This window comes from Thalassophryne amazonica, chromosome 2 (genome assembly GCF_902500255.1).
Source record: "Thalassophryne amazonica chromosome 2, fThaAma1.1, whole genome shotgun sequence".
Taxonomy (NCBI): domain Eukaryota; kingdom Metazoa; phylum Chordata; class Actinopteri; order Batrachoidiformes; family Batrachoididae; genus Thalassophryne; species Thalassophryne amazonica.
In genome coordinates, this window is record NC_047104.1 from 59,254,975 (window position 1) to 59,272,898 (window position 17,924).

General features: G+C 42.2%; 1 protein-coding gene across 1 annotated transcript in view; it reads right to left on the bottom strand.

Annotated features, from left to right (window-relative positions):
* Window positions 1-2,872: 2,872 nt before the first annotated feature.
* chrna3 (cholinergic receptor, nicotinic, alpha 3) overlaps window positions 2,873-17,924 on the bottom strand; it is a 29,610-nt gene continuing 14,558 nt past the window's right edge. The window contains exons 4-6 of the mRNA XM_034186625.1: window positions 11,016-11,125; window positions 6,287-7,481; window positions 2,873-3,093 (exon numbers count right to left, since the gene is read on the bottom strand). Coding sequence (XP_034042516.1) covers window positions 2,965-3,093; window positions 6,287-7,481; window positions 11,016-11,125 — 1,434 coding nt within the window. The 3' untranslated portion in view covers window positions 2,873-2,964. The remainder of the gene's footprint in view (window positions 3,094-6,286; window positions 7,482-11,015; window positions 11,126-17,924) is intronic.

Consider the following 17,924-nt stretch of genomic DNA (forward strand, 5'->3'; position numbering starts at 1 on the left):
ATTTACCATAAAGTATTTCTTCGTAATTGATGTAAATAAAGTCCAAGATATATTCAGTGGCAGTTTCACCATAAGTGAGCCTCATCCCCAACTACCACAAAAGATTCCAAGCTGTCATTGATGTTAAAGGGGGCAATACATGGTATTAAGAACAGGGGTATGTAAACTTTTGATCAGGGTCATTTGGGTAGTTTCTGTTGTCATTATGATTTCAAAAGAGTAAACACAGTTGTTTGACAATAAATGGCTTCACCCAACCACTAACCATGAGTGAATAAATGTTTTTGAGAATATTTAGAGCAGAATCCTGCAAATGGTGATAAAAGCATTAAATTCGGCAGAAACACTCCTCAGACAATCCTCTTTTGAAAAAAACGATTGGCCACTTGAATTTTCAGTTGGCATTCAGGTAGAGGTCAATTGAAGAGTTACACAGGCGTCAAAATTAAAAGATGCTCCAATCATATTGAAACCTATGCCACATTACTTGCCTGATCATAAAGATTCCAAACAGGTATGGTTTGGACGGTCTGTAACTGAATTCTATGGAGTTATGTGATTAAAAACAGCAAGAATGGTGACAAAGGTCAGTGTCAGTTTGTACAGGGGTCAAAAGTTAAAGTTGCTCCAATTTTGGTAAAAAGTGATGCAAAATACTAGTTGAGTTAACACGGTTTTAAAAAGGAATAGTTTGGACCATGTATCATCCTTACTTATCACGTTACGGGGTAACATATGTCACATGTCATAGAATCCAATAGACGTAGACCTTGTTTGACCTTTACTTTGGAGACCAAGCATTCAGCACTGTCAAAACTATTCCATTTATTAATCCTATTAGCTCAACCAATAATTTGCATCATTTTACCAAAATTGGAGCAACTTTAACTTTTTGACCCCTGTACAAAATGAAACTGACATAGAATTCAGTCACAGATAGTCCAAACTATACCTTTTTGGAATTTTTATGATCAGGCAAATAATGTGGAATATTTTTCAATATGATTGGAGCATCTTTTAATTTTGACCTCTGTGTAATTCGTCAATTGACCCCTACCTGACCACCGATTGAAAAGTCAAGTAGCCAATCGTTTTTTTTTTTTTTTCAAAAGAGGAGTGTCTGAGGAGTATTTCTGCCAAATTTAATGCTTTTATCACCATTTGTATGATTGTTTCAGCTATCTGCTGCACTATATCAGTCATATTCTCTGAAAAATGGCCAAAAAAATAACAATTCTGCCAGGGTATATAAACGTTTGGGCACAACTGTATATATGCTAACTTCTTAATATGTATGTGTGCATGACTATATTAAGGACATCTCTTGACACTTCATTGCAGATAAAAGCTTTGAAAATTGTACTTGGCTCTTTCATGATTGTTTTACACAAAAATTCCACCTGGAACCCTTCACTGACAGAAGGGAAAACATTCCAGAATAGATTTAATACAAAGAGTGAGTGAGAAATCAGTAAATGTAAGAAATGTTTACCTTAAAAGGACATCGGATTGTTCTGTTTTCGGTGATTCGCTTATTAGCTTTTCTTTCACGCTGTCAGTATTGTAAATGAAGAAGTTTTCTTTCACAATTAGTTTTCTAAATAAATTAATTGATTCAAGTCATCAATTGCAAAAACTAATCAATCTAAAAAAATCTAAAAATTATCTACAGAAATCGTGTTACATTTATTGTAAACTACTGAATGTTATAGCTTTGCGTGTGTCTGCTAACTGTTATTTCTTTGTACGTGACACTGACACTCGTAAGTATGTGTGTGTTTGGATCAGTTCCTCAAAAAATACACAAGGTCAAAGTTCATGTGAGCACTACGTTTAACTCTAACCATAGGTGTATATTAAACTCACACTAACAATTGTGAGTTTGACATTTAGTGTCTTCCGTGGTCAAAGATCACCTGAGCAACCAAAAGGTAATGTATGATGTCACATTAGTGTTTAACGCTAAGCATTGGTGTATGACCGTGACTTAACCGACTTTTCTAAAAAATAAAATACAAAATCAAACCCCATTGTCCTTTTCTGATCCTCAAACAGCCTACCGAGTCTGGTCCAAATTTGTTCACAACTATTCAAGTTATTTTGTTTGAACACGGTGGGACACACAGCACTGAACACAACACCCCCACGTGTTATCAGTGCACACGGGTGTAATAATATTCAAACGGCCCTCATGAGATGGATGTGGGTTACATTTTTCATTGAGCTGGTTATAAGCACTGCAGACTGTGAGAATATTTGTGTAGTAAAAGCATGAACATGTGTAACACAGGAAGAAAGGAAAAGAGGACAATGAAGTTCTTCATCACATCTTCTTTATAATGTGATGAGATTGCTCCAACGGGGCAATATTTAACACTGTAATAACCATAACCTCAATGGAAATTCCGCCTACGTCCAGGACATTTAATACACAATGTTTGAAGATTTATTCACAAAGAAAAACAGATCGAAATGTTGTATCTACATGGTGTGTTTATTATATTTACATGTTGCATGACTTTTTCTTCAAAAATGCTTTCACATATGAGGTTTCCAAAAATCATTTTAACAGGAAACATTTACAAAATAAGGTCAGAAAGCATGTAGGTATTTGATATAGCAAAGAATGACCACTAGATGTCTCTATGTAAACACATTTTGCACTTCAGGGAAATACTTGTTACCTTTACATTGAAAATATATGAAATAATTACTGAATATATTTATCACTGAATTTCAAATATTCATCAAAGCAGGGCTAAATATATGTAAATATTTTCCTGTTTTGAGTTTGACTGTAATTTACTGCAGATTCTGGATATTTCTTTTGGCAATATTATCTGCCAGTATTATAAAACAAGAGAAACATTTCCAATATACCACAGTTACCATTTCTTTTTCTATTTGAGAGCCTTGTCTAGACAATCGTGCAGAGGAAATATGTTTTCTTTTTATTAAACTGACTCAAATGTCTTCTCCAAGTAAGAGCGGCTGGAGGAAGAGGCCAGCTGTTCCCAAGATGCACACCAGCACAAAAACCCAAAGGAAGATCCTGTCAATAACCATGGCGACGTACTTCCAATCATCCTGAACCTGTACCAAAGAGAAAACAACAAAACCATCTTTATTTACATGGCTGCTTTTTTTCTAACACACTTCACAAAGTACAGCCTCAAGTAAATATTAAAATAGAAATCATCCACATTTATATCCTGTCACGTTCACCAAGAAATTGCCATCTTTGTGATTTTTTTTTTTAAGTGATTTAAAAGCAGCTCCAGGTGTGCAGACTTGATTTAGACAGATTTAGCAAAATATGTCATAAAATACCAAGAACATCTGAAAAATAAGAATGATGAAGTGATAAATATCTAATATTTTTAAATATAAATCAGGAATGTTTTTTAATTAAATTTATTATTAGAACAGAAATCAAGCTCACATTTTATTATTGTTGAAATGGGAATGTTCAGGCAATTTAGTAATTGTTCTTTTTTATTTTATTACTTGGCAGCACTTTGTATTTATACTGTTAAATAAATTTAAATAAAATGAATTAAATATGTCAGATTTTTTCTGCAATCTCCATTTATTCAGCATCTACACACACTAGACACTCCATAATTTGCATAATAATGCCTCACTCACTCCAATTAAACCTTAGATGGGTCACATTCTGACAGGACAGACAGCCTAAGCCCCAGATCATTTTATCCACACAGAGAGATTTTGGCCAGAAAACTTGGCAAGCATACAGTTCCTACTTTACAATCCTCCTGATTTTGGGTGCTAAATTATCAATACTTCCAACATTTACTGATGGGTATAAAACTTAACGTGAAGGCATATCACACAGTGGTTTCACAAATATTGCACTGTCAAAGGATTGTCTAACAGTGTTTGGGTGGAGGGAGGTATGGGTGGATAAAACATTTTGTTATTGACTCAAAGACACAGTGGTGGCCATAGTTAGTGCACTTGCATCCAAAGCAGTAGAATCCTGGTTCAAGAGCACTGGTACTCATTCTCCATGTAACATGGAGTTGTGTCAGGATGGGCACCTGGTGCAAAAATTGATGTCACATCTGTAATAGTGACTCCAAGTGGGGAAGAAAGCAGAAGTTGACAGAAGTTTATTTTTAACTGTGTATCCAACAGACACAGTTTCTAAATCAGGTCAGAAGACTGCAGTTTCCTGCCAAATTCGATTTTCTGCAGTCACAAAATCTCAAGATCAAACATTAAAAGTAACAGTTGGGCTGAATCTAAAAGAATCTTGCTTCAGTCACGGCCACTTGTACACTGACTACTATTTGTGAAAGAAAGTATGAAAAGAAGATATTGTGTATAAAGAGACTTTGGCATCATTTATTAGTTATGTTTTCTATTTTAAATCTCACTACATGCATGATAACAGACACCAACTCATGAAACTGGCAGTGTCTAGGTTTGTTAATTAAGGGCCATAACTCAATCTTGTACAATATTAAAATATGCATGTTACCAACCTATAACAAGGAACTGTACCATGTTTCCCAAAATTCCTACTCAAAATGTGAGAGGAGTTGATTTCAGAATGCAGGCACCTGCTCATGAAACTGACTGAGTCTAGATTTGTTAATTAGGGCCATAACTCTGGTAAAATGGGCCCAACTCAAAAGATAAGATAATATGTATATTACCAGCCTATAACAAGGACTTGTACCAAATTTCACGGAACTCCTCCTAAAAATGTGAGAGGAATTGATTTCAGAATGCTTATACCATTTATGGGATGGACGGGCAGACAGACAGATGGACAGGAATCTCCACAACATAATCCCCCTCCGGGCCTTCAGTCAGCAGGGGATTAAAAAGCATGGCAAAACATCGCATAGTTATGGGTAGTCAAAACACTGGTTAATATTATCAGTAGTAGTAACAGTAATAGTAGTAGTAGTGGTAGTGGTGGTAGTAGTTCAAACACTTACACACTTGAATTTTAGTTTGAGATAGCTGACCTACCATGAAGAATTCAGCTAAGAGAAGATTATGTCAAATGATGAAGGCCTTTGCTCTTGTCTGTTTTTAGCAAGTAACCACCAGCAGTGTCTATGGAAGACGGCACAGCCATCAGCGGATATCTGGGGACTTCCATCAGGTCAAGTTTCTCTGGTCGACTCAGACTAGACCAAAACCTGGAAAGCAACATTTCCTCGGAGCTGATATTCCAGCTCCTTGAGATTGGATGTCTTAGCCACCACCACCACCACCACCTTCTAGCTCATATCTTCAAAGGTCTTCAGATTCTGTCTGTTTGTTGGCTTAGAGGAGTCCTGATTCTTCATTAGCCTTTCCCTGATGAACTCATCCTTTGACAGGCCAACCTGTTTCTCAGCACCCACGATGTCTTCACTAACCCTAGGAGAGGCTGGTGCACCCGATGCAAGGCAGAACAAATCATCCACATCCACATCATAAAGTGGTTTCAGGAAATTCTGAACTGTATTGATGACTCGCACTGTCTCTGCTTCACTCTTGCGAATCTGTGATGGACAAACATCATGGTGCTTTTTGCCCCTACCAACCTCAGAGTCTGTCATGTCTGCCATGTGGAGAGTGACATCCACGTATCTGGATCGTTCATGTGCTGTTTTTGCCCATCACCTGTATGCCTGATAGTTTAGTCCAAAATTGAGCTAATTTGTTGAGAAAAGGTTTTGACTAGAATACAAACTTATATTATCAAAGGAATTGAGAAAATTTTGTGCATTTGGGTCTATTGCAGATAAGCTTGAATATCTTCATGAAAAGACCTGATTTTCTGGTGTTAACAAAGTATGTTTCATTCTATGTTATGACAGAAAGCCATTGTATAAATATATTTGAGTAAAGTTGATTTTTTCTTTCTTTTTTTGACAAATCACATGCTATAAGATGGGAGTCTATGTGTTAATGTGACAAAATTCAGTTTTACCTTTCTTGTAGCACACACCCAGACTCACAGTTTGAGTGGTAGTTTGTAATTCTAGCTTAATTATTCATGGAATTACAGACATTTGAATTTCCCCTACCCCTAAAATAGCCATCAAAACTTGTGGTCATGTGGGTTCGTTTAAGGTCGAAAATCATGTAGTGAGTAGCAGTTTATTTCATGTTAATAGGTCTTACAATCAAGTACAAATTCTAAGCTATGGTTTTGTAAATTCTGGGGTTGGAGGGGGTACCCTTGCCCTCTGGCCCATGGACTTTCTTCATTACTGGCTTCCTTGAAACAGAACATGCTGTCATTTGTTTCTCTACTCACCTCTTTTGCTTCATTCTGCAGCCTCATGTTCTCTGCTATGTATTTGACACTCTCAATAGCCTCCCTGACCTCTGGTGAGAGTGGCAGCAAGGACATTAATCCTCCATTTAGAGACTCCGTGCTGGAGCACTGACTACCCCCTTCAGCCAAAACAGTGCCCCCTCCAGCCAGGACCCCCATACTGCCTAGTCCTCCACTCCCTCCTCCAGAGTCCACTGGCAGCTTGCTGGATCGTTGGTGCCGGTAGGCGTTGCAGTGTCCCTCGCAACTCCGAAACTCAGAAGTTGTACTTTTGGTTGCACCACTGCTCAGGCTATTGAGGTTGGTGAGCTCCGTGTTATGGAAAATCTGCTGTCGATTAATCAAGCCGGACACAAGGCTTGAGGCCGAGGCCTGAGGATTGTGCTGTCTTTGCGGAGTACACGGTACATGGACAGCACAGGACCTTGAATGCTGAATGGCCCTGGCCACTGTCACCTTCTCTGGGTCCCTCTGTGGTCTGGTCATGAACATCACCCTGGGCAGCAGTCCCAGAAAGACCATTCGCACCCAGCAGGGCATAGTGTGGGTTTCTGGTGTGCGGTAGTGGACGTTCAATACAAAAACGGTGATGACAATAGAGAGGGTGATGAAGATCATAGTGAAAAGGAGGTACTCGCCAATTAGAGGGATGACCAGTGAGGTGGAGGGGATGGTCTCAGTTATGACCAAGAGGAACACTGTTAAAGACAACAGGACGGAGATACACAATGTGACCTTCTCACCGCAATCGGACGGCAAGTAGAAGACGAGCACTGTGAGGAAGGAGATGAGGAGGCAGGGGATAATCATGTTGATGGTATAGAAAAGAGGCAGGCGGCGGATATACAAAGAGTATGTGATGTCTGTGTAGATTTCCTCACAGCAGTTATACTTAATGTCATGTTTGTAACCGGGGGCATCAATGATCATCCACTCCCCGGTCTCCCAGAAGTCCTTCAGATTGATAGTTGAGCCAATGAGCACCAGATCAATCTTGGCCTTGTCGTATGTCCAGGAGCCGAACTTCATGGTACAGTTTTGGTAATCAAAGGGAAAGTAGGTGACATCAATCTTGCAGGAGCTCTTGAATATGGCTGGAGGAATCCAGGTGACATCACCATTATAACGAAGTAGGGCTTTTGTTTTGTCATCCACCTGAAAGTCTCCGACCGCGCTGAAGGGAAAAAACACAGAATAAATGTTCATTTAAAAAACATGACATTTTTTTTTAGCAAAATACCATGGCAAACGCCCAAAGCAAACATTTTGCTACTGAACAACACCACAAGGGAGTTGAAATAAAACAACAAAGATGTGCTTGTATTGTAAACTTAGAAAAACCTAAAAAAAAAAAAAATATGAGACTCACCATTTCAAAATTACAGTCATTTTTATACACAGCCTACACTTTCAGAGCCCATAAGCAGTTGGACAATCTACAATTTGGGACTGGGAGCATGTACTGTTGCTGTATTCCCCACAGTACCATTTTGGGAACTTGTCGCGTGACTGATATCAACCCAGGCAGACAATCAGTCCATATGAATAAATATAAAAATTATTTGCCAAGTGGTTAGTACACTTGGTTTCGGTGCGGAAGTCTCTCCGTTCAAATCCCACCCCTGCCACGTTTCTCCATGTAATGTGGAGTTGTGTCAGGAAGGGCATCCAGCGTAAAACATCTGCCAATTCAACATGCAGATCCACCTTGGATTTGCTGTGGCGACCCTGACTGCGAACAAGTGAGCAGCCAAAGGGATTTACTTTACTTTTATTGCAAGTACAAATTATCTTGTTTCATGGGATGGATACATGAAAATTTAAAAGTCACTGAACATGTCTTGGATTTCTTTTACATTAATCATTGAGAAGTAGAAACTGAATGATATTTTAAAAATCTGGCAGCTCAGACGGCTGAAGGAGTCTACTGAAGGAAGCCACCACCACACCCATGAAAACTCTAAAGGGGTTATAGGCTTCTATGGCTGTGACTCTGCAGACTGTAACTTTAGTCTGTTGCATCATCAGTTAACAGCTTCACAGTGAAGTGGTGTGGACTATTTTTTAACACACAAAAAACCTGACAAAATATAGGCTTTTCTTTTTAATAAAAGCCACCTTAAATGTAATTTATTAAACTCTTCATTGATACTTATAGGTTAGTGTGCTTGCTTCCAAGACAGAAGGTTTCTGGTTCAAGACCATCCATGCCAGTTACCGGTAACCTCATACAAAAAAAAGGGAGAAGCCAAGACAAGGGACTACTTATTATGTCTTCACTGATACAAGTATAATCTATTGAGAATGTTTAGTGAAATCTTTAGTGAAATCATTATCACTCACCTTTACCTGTGGCCATCAAATATGGCCATGAGGTATTGCAAAGGCTTTCCGTCCGTCTGTCCGATTGCCTGTGCTCAGCATAAGTCCTGTCCTATTACTGCCAGAGTCTTGAAATTTACAGGGAACATGCACGCTAACATCCGCTAACTCAAAGCTAACTTCCTGTGGAGTTAAATTTGTCTCATTAATACTTGCAAATGCACAGAGGATGATCTACAAATATTCCTTGATTTGCACAGCTTCCACTCTTGTTAAAAGCTTGTGTACATGCACACATGCAAGGCCTCATGCAGACGCCGTTAAACATATACAACCCCTGGCAAAAATTATGGAATCACCGGCCTCGGAGGATGTTCATTCAGTTGTTTAATTTTGTAGAAAAAAGCAGATCACAGACATGACACAAAACTAAAGTCATTTCAAATGGCAACTTTCTGACTTTAAGAAACACTATAAGAAATCAGGAAAAAAAAAATTGTGGCAGTCAGTAACGGTTACTTTTTTAGACCAAGCAGAGGGAAAAAAATATGGAATCACTCAATTCTGAGGAAAAAATTATGGAATCATGAAAAACAAAAGAACGCTCCAACACATCACTAGTATTTTGTTGCACCACCTCTAGCTTTTATAACAGCTTGCAGTCTCTGAGGCATGGACTTAATGAGTGACAAACAGTACTCTTCATCAATCTGGCTCCAACTTTCTCTGATTGCTGTTGCCACATCAGCTTTGCAGGTTGGAGCCTTGTCATGGACCATTTTCTTCAACTTCCACCAAAGTTTTTCAATTGGATTAAGATCCGGACTATTTGCAGGCCATGACATTGACCCTATGTGTCTTTTTGCAAGGAATGTTTTCACAGTTTTCGCTCTATGGCAAGATGCATTATCATCTTGAAAAATGATTTCATCATCCCCAAACATCCTTTCAATTGATGGGATAAGAAAAGTGTCCAAAATATCAACGTAAACTTGTGCATTTATTGATGATGTAATGACAGCCATCTCCCCAGTGCCTTTACCTGACATGCAGCCCCATATCATCAATGACTGTGGAAATTTACATGTTCTCTTCAGGCAGTCATCTTTATAAATCTCATTGGAACGGCACCAAACAAAAGTTCCAGCATCATCACCTTGCCCAATGCAGATTCGAGATTCATCAGTGAATATGACTTTCATCCAGTCATCCACAGTCCACGATTGCTTTTCCTTAGCCCATTGTAACCTTGTTTTTTTTCTGTTTAGCTGTTAATGATGGCTTTCGTTTAGCTTTTCTGTATGTAAATCCCATTTCCTTTAGGCGGTTTCTTACAGTTCGGTCACAGACGTTGACTCCAGTTTCCTCCCATTCGTTCCTCATTTGTTTTGTTGTGCATTTTCGATTTTTGAGACATATTGCTTTAAGTTTTCTGTCTTGACGCTTTGATGTCTTCCTTGGTCTACCAGTATGTTTGCCTTTAACAACCTTCCCATGTTGTTTGTATTTGGTCCAGAGTTTAGACACAGCTGACTGTGAACAACCAACATCTTTTGCAACTTGCGTGATGATTTACCCTCTTTTAAGAGTTTGATAATCCTCTCCTTTGTTTCAATTCACATCTCTCGTGTTGGAGCCATGATTCATGTCAGTCCACTTGGTACAACAGCTCTCCAAGGTGTGATCACTCCTTTTTAGATGCAGACTAATGAGCAGATCTGATTTGATGCAGGTGTTAGTTTTGGGGATGAAAATTTACAGGGTGATTCCATAATTTTTTCCTCAGAATTGAGTGAGTCCATATTTTTTTCCTCTGCTTGGTCTAAAAAAGTAACCGTTACTGACTGCCACAATTTTTTTTTTCCTGATTTCTTATAGTGTTTCTTAAAGCCAGAAAGTTGCCATTTGAAATGACTTTAGTTTTGTGTCATGTCTGTGATCTGCTTTTTTTCTACAAAATTAAACAACTGAATGAACATCCTCCGAGGCCGGTGATTCCATAATTTTTGCCAGGGGTTGTATATTGTTTTTGATTGATAGAGGGGCTTTATTGAACATGTACAAATTGTATGCAAGTCAATAGGATCTTAATAATTAATTAAACAACTGCAAATTATAAAGGACACAATGCTCATACGGCCGAGGGTATTTTAGCATTGTGTTATATTTTAGTTTGCACAGTGAGGAAAGCCAACAGACAGATGATCACATGACCTCTCCCCCTCATCACTGCAGTTATTCTGCCAAGAATTAGTTTCTGTACACAAGAACCGGTACGCCACATCCTGTCACCCAAATTGTTTTGCGCTGTGGATAACTTATCCAGGATAAGAGTTGGAAAAATTCATGGATGGGTGCTGAGTTTGCGATTGATGATTTAGCTTACTTGTTATAAAGAACAATGTCAGGCTTCCATATCCTGTTGGACGGCACTCTGATAAACTCCACACCTCCAAATTCCTTTGGATTCCATCTGAGCTTATAGTCATTCCAGATCTGAAAAAGAGATGAGTTTCAAAGTAAAAAAACAAACAAACAAACAAAAAAAAAAAACAAGGGAACTTGCAGCTGTGCATTTTTTCTTGTGCTTTTTTTATTGGTTCTGTATATATTATCGATCTCATGGAAGCATTAGATGGACATATGGATCGGTGCTGTAGACAGTGCAGCAGACCATTGTGATGAATAAACAGCTGAACCAGAAGGCAAGGCTCTCAATTTATCTGTCAATTTATGCTCCTATCCTCACCTATGGTGGTGAACTTTGGGTAGCTCAGGGACAGGGTGACAAACTTGAATATCCGCGATGGACGCAAAGTAGAGCTGCTACAAATTTGCACTGAACAAAACCAGCTAAGGTGGTTCAGGCATCTAATGAGGATGCCCCCCGGTCATCTAACTAGGTAGGTCTCCCAGGCACATCTACTTGGGAGGAGGTGCTTGGTGCTTGGGAAGTAGTGTTGTGACGTTCACAAACAAGCCGATTCTTTTGAATGGAGAAGCTGTGGTGATGTTCAGACGCACAGATCACAAAAAGCAGATGAGAACTCTGAACTTTAACAGCTGTTATTTTCCAAAGGTATTTATTTGTTCAATCTAGAGCTTAATGTAGTGTTTAAGCACAAAACGTGACTGATGAGGAGAAACAATTTCAGATTTGTGGTGAAATTTCAATTTCACCACAAATCAGAAGAAGATAAAAATAAAAATGTTGCACTATTCCCAGTTTCTCAACTCACAGAAGCCAAACGTTCTTACAGAGTTGTGTTGCCTTGTACTACGATTGTAGAATATAAAGAAGGGAAAAAAGGAAAAAAAAATAGACAATGTATTCATCAATCGCAATTATTTGTCTGACAATTAATCGTCTCCAGAAATTCCTAATCGTGACAGCCCTACACATGAGTACTCCTGCAGGGGGGAGGGGGGTTCTTGTGGCGCGAAAATAAGCGGCGCCACGCCGACACACGCACACGGTGAGGAAAAAAGTCACCCAGTCTCAGAAAATTCTTTTCAACATATTATAATGGGGTTATAATCAGTATTTCCAAATAATTTAAACTCAGATAATGGTTGTGATATCAGATTTAAAGTGAATAGAAAAAAGAACATGTGCAATACAAAAACTTTCAAAATCAAAAAATGTATGGAAAGAACAAAAACAAATGGTGTTGGTCTTAATGACCTTTCATTCATTTTTGTGTTTCTCAGTATGGGTTTCCTTGGTTATTTACAATGCGTTACCACCATCTACTGGCTACTTTAAGCAACAACAGGTTTGGTTTAATGTCAGGTTTCTATTCTCTTCTCGTTTGGAATGAGATTTTAGTCAGTCAACACCAGTCTTTTGCCTGAGCGTGCTGTTCTCCCCAAGGATTCATGTTTTCGATGTCCACTGCTGACAGAAAAGGTAGGGAGACACAGAATAGGGGAGCAAATTTGAAAAGTGACATTGAGATGTCTCTCTCTCTCTCTCTCTCTCTCAATATTTTTAGACTTAATTATCAATTTATGTCACAAATGGTGCTAGGAATTTCTAACCAGAATGCATTGTAATGACAAAGTGCGCATGCACGCTGCAGCATGCACCACCACGAATGCACACATGGCGGAAATTGATAATTAAGCCTAAAATACTTTTTAAAAAAAAGAGCCATATGATCCAGTTTTTTGAACGGCTCTTTGAAAGGAACGAGCCATAAATATCCGGATCCCCCCAAAGAGCCATAAATCCCATCTCTATTGGGAAGACCCAGGACATGCTGGAGGTATCACATCTCCCAGCTAGCTTAGGAACACCTTTGGATCCTCAGGAAGACTAAGAGAACCTCACCAAGGAGAGGGAAGTGTGAACTCCAGGTTGTATATGATTTACTGCCATTAGGTGTTGCCCAAAAACACCAGCATCTCAGCCCAAAACACTCGCTTCTCTTTGCCCATCTCTCCCCTTTCCTCTTACCCTCCAGATAGACAGTTGACAGTGAGTGAGAAAGACCATTTCTACACAAAAATGCAGTTAATCAGAGAAGTAAAGTGTTACTTTCTGATTTTTTTCACACTGCTTTGTAAAAGTCATCACAATCCTGTTTCCACACAAAACTCAAAGAATAGCAGCAGCGAGGGAGACGGTTGAGCAAAGTAAGCAGTGATTGGAGTCTGTGAAAGAGAGAGAGAACTTTTTAGACAAAAATTTACTAAACCAAATCAATTCCGTTGAAATTACTTATACAGTGTCAAAGCGTACACGAGCAAGGTCTATGTTGTGATCCAGGTCTGGTGGGGTTGTTATTTGGATTCTGTTTTTGTATTTCTGTCCCTCATCCTTTTGCTTACATCCCCTTTTGTCTGGTGTGGTAATGAGCCTTTCTCTCTCTTTCTTTCATTTGTCAAGGCTCTCCACTGTCAGTCCCAGTTTCCTTTTTATTTGTGCCACACCATGCCTTCTTTCCTGGGTTTCACTTCTGTTTTCACCATTGTCTTTGTTTAATGTTATTACAGCCTTCTCTTCTAATGTTTGGTTGGACTTGTTATTCCCCTCTGGTGCTCCCTTATGTTGTCTGAGTGCTGTACCTCCTTCTGGTGTGCGTTTGAGGTCCCTACACGTATTCAGTTCTGAGTCCTCTGTCTCCCTCTGGTGTTTGTTTGAGGTCTCTACATGTATTTAGCTCTGATTATTTCCACCTGCCAAAGTCTACGGCTGTCTGATTTGTTTGTATATTTAAAGGGGCTCTGGTTCATCCTGGGTTGCAGGTCCATTGTTGATTGTTGAGTGTTTGGTATCCTGTCTTGTAAATACTCTGGTTAGTAGTGGCATTCTTGATTTGAACGTCACTCTTTTTTTTTTTTTTTTTTTTTTGGAATTAGAAGCTCCATTGAGGGTTTCTGTGTTTTGCTTTTACTTCCTGAAGAGAGATTATTATTCCTTTGTTCTCCTGCCTCTGCATATGAACTTTCCTGTTTTTGGGAACATATCTACTTCAGTTTAACTCAGCCTTTTTGAACAGAAGATTTCTGAGATTTTCCACTCTGCTATTAAGCAGATCCCTAATTTTTTAATAATTTATTTGTTGTGTGGGCCGCCAGAAGAGGATGTACTGCTGGCCCACCACCAAAGGGCGCCCTGCCTGAAGTGCGGGCTTCAGGCACAAGAGGGCGCTGCCGCCACGGACACAGCCGGGAGTGACAGCTGTCACTCATTAATTCCTGACAGCTGTCACACATTCTTCATCATCGCACTCCATAAAGACCAGACGTCATCTCCACCTCATCGCCGAGATATCATACTTCATTGGAGGTAATACTCTCAGCCTTTTTGTGAGATTTATAAATCTGTTATTGTGAGTGTTTGCAGGAGAACCGGTCGTTTTTGCGGAGGCTGTGCAAGACGGCGCTCCTTTTCATCTGAGACCGCTGCAACGTGTTGAGTGAGAGGTGGAGGTGGCATTCCCACCGCTGTTGTTACTGGGTGTACACACACCCACACTTGACTGTCTTTGTTCTTCGCCAGCAGTACCAGATCCGACAGTCGGGGACGGTGATCACCTGGGAATTCGGGACTTGGCGGCTCCAGTATTCACCAGGTTCTGTGGGGGCGGAAATCGTGTGGTTCCGGCTCTTCTCAGGACAGACGTCTTCTATCCTCGAGCCTGCCCACACGTCACTTTTGTAATTTGACTGTAATTATATTCTGAGATTGTCTGTATGTTAGTTGTGCACATTTCACAACATTAAATTGTTACCTTTTGGCTCATCTATTGACCGTTCATTTGCGCCCCCTGTTGTGGGTCCGTGTCTCCACACCTTCACAACAGGATATCTCGGCCAGCGTCATGGACTCCGAGGGGCGTCACCCGGCTGTTGAACGACCAATGGGAGAGCAGGGAGCGCAGGCGTCTGCAGGAGGCGTGATTGGTGAGCTACAGCACATTCTCACCGCCTTTACGGCTCGGTTGGATCAAATGACCGAGCAAAACATCCTCCTGAACCGCAGGGTGGAGGCTCTCTCCGCACAGATGGCGGCGAGCGCTCAGGGCGCTGCTGCAGCTCGTCCTCCTGCCAACCCTGTGCAGGATATGAACGTTCCAGTGGTGGTTCAACAACCCCTCCCACCATCCCCTGAAGCATACATAAGCCCTCCTGAGCCGTACGGAGGTTGTGTGGAGACATGCGCGGACTTTCTTATGCAGTGTTCGCTCGTCTTCGCACAACGTCCCGTCATGTATGCGTCAGATGCTAGTAAAATAGCTTATGTGATTGCTCTGCTTCGGGGTAAAGCACGCGGCTGGGCTACGGCGCTCTGGGAACAGAACTCACGGTTGTTATCAGCATACACTGGGTTTGTGGGGGAGTTCAGAACAGTGTTTGATCACCCTAACAGAGGAGAGACCGCTTCAACCGTGCTGCTGTCAATGAGACAGGGACGCGAGAGTGCAGCCGCTTATGCAGTCAACTTCCGCATCACGGCTGCGAGGTCCGGCTGGAATAACGTTGCGCTCCGCGTCGCCTTCATAAACGAACTGTCGTTGGTTCTGAAGGAGCAGCTGGTAGCTAAGGAGGAACCGCGGGATTTAGATGGGCTTATCGATCTCGTTATACGGCTAGACAATCGGTTGGAGGAACGCCGTCGGGAGCGACGCGAAGGACGTGACCGGATACGCGCCGCCCCTCTCCCTTCCGGGTTCGAAAAGGCGCCGCCCTCCCCACGCTCCACAGCCACAGCGCTCCGTGAGGTAACAGCTCCCCCTGCTGACGTTGTTAGGGAAACGCACAGGGCCAAAATGAGGAGGCTGATCCGCGGGGCGTGTTTTCTCTGCAGCTCAAAGGAGCACATACAGAAAAACTGCCCCAAACGGCCAAAACGACAACACTCGCCCTTAGAGACTGGGCTAAGGGGGGGTCAAAACATTCAATTGAGACACACACAGATTGCCACATGACTCCCAGTCACAATCTTGAGCGGGGATTTAACCCTTCAAGCCCCAGCACTGGTGGACACGGGGTCAGAAGGGAATCTGCTAGACAGCAGATGGGCAAGGGAGGTAGGGCTCCCTCTGGTGGCGCTTCCTTTGTCATTACAGGTTCGGGCACTAGATGGCACCCTCCTCCCTTTACTCACACACAAGACACAACCAGTAACTCTGGTGGTGTCTGGAAACCATCAGGAGGAGATTGAGTTTTTTGTAACTCCTTCTACCTCCCGCGTGATTTTGGGCTTCCCATGGATGTTGAAGCACAATCCCCGGATTGATTGGCCGTCTGGGGTGGTGGTTCAGTGGAGCGAAACCTGCCATCGGGTGTGTTTAGGATCCTCGGTTCCTCCCGGTTTACAGGCTAAGGAGGAGGTCAAAGTCCCTCCCAATCTGACGGCAGTGCCGGTTGAGTACCACGATCTTGCTGACATCTTCAGCAAGGATCTGGCACTCACCCTTCCCCCGCACCGTCCGTACGATTGTGCCATTGATTTGGTTCCAGGCGCTGAGTTCCAGTCCAGCAGGCTGTACAACCTCTCACGACCTGAGCGCGAATCAATGGAGACCTACATCCGGGACTCATTAGCTGCCGGGCTGATCCGGAACTCCACCTCCCCGATGGGGGCAGGTTTCTTTTTTGTGGGCAAGAAAGATGGCGGACTCCGTCCATGCATTGATTACAGGGGGCTGAATGAGATTACGGTTCGCAATCGATACCCGTTGCCATTGTTGGATTCCGTGTTCACCCCCCTGCATGGAGCCAAAATCTTTACTAAGCTGGATCTTAGAAATGTGTATCACCTGGTTCGGATCCGGAAGGGAGACGAATGGAAGACGGCATTTAACACCCCGTTAGGTCACTTTGAGTACCTGGTCATGCCGTTCGGCCTCACCCACGCCCCCGCGACGTTACAAGCCTTGGTTAACGACGTCTTGCGGGACTTCCTGCACCGATTCGTCTTCGTATATCTGGACGATATTCTCATCTTTTCTCCGGATCCTGAGACCCATGTCCAGCATGTACGTCAGGTCCTGCAGCAGTTATTAGAGAACTGACTGTTTGTGAAGGGTGAGAAGTGCGAGTTTCACCGCACGGCTTTGTCCTTCCTGGGGTTTATCATCTCCTCTAACTCCGTCGCCCCTGATCCGGCCAAGGTTGCGGCGGTGAGAGATTGGCCCCAACCAACAAGCCGTAGGAAGCTGCAACAGTTCCTCGGCTTCGCTAATTTCTATAGGAGGTTCATTAAGGGCTACAGTCAGGTAGTTAGCCCCCTGACAGCCCTGACCTCTCCAAAACTCCCCTTCACCTGGTCGGATCGGTGCGAAGCCGCGTTCAAGGAGTTGAAACGACGGTTCTCTACTGCGCCAGTTTTGGTACAGCCCAACCCTAGCCGCCAGTTCGTGGTTGAAGTGGACGCCTCTGACTCAGGGATAGGAGCCGTGCTGTCCCAGAGCGGAGAGACCGATAAGGTTTTTCACCCGTGTGCCTACTTTTCACGCAGGTTGACCCCGGCTGAACGGAACTATGACGTCGGCAATCGAGAACTCCTTGCGGTGAAAGAGGCTCTTGAGGAGTGGAGACACCTGTTGGAGGGAGCGTCTGTGCCGTTCACGGTTTTCACTGACCATCGGAACCTGGAGTATATCAGGACCGCCAAGCGGCTGAACCCCAGGCAAGCCCGCTGGTCACTGTTCTTCGGGCGTTTTGACTTCCGGATCACCTATCGCCCCGGGACCAAGAACCAGAGGTTGGATGCCTTGTCCCGGGTACACGAAGAGGAGGTCAAAACTGCACTGTCGGATCCACCGGAGCCCATCCTGCCGGA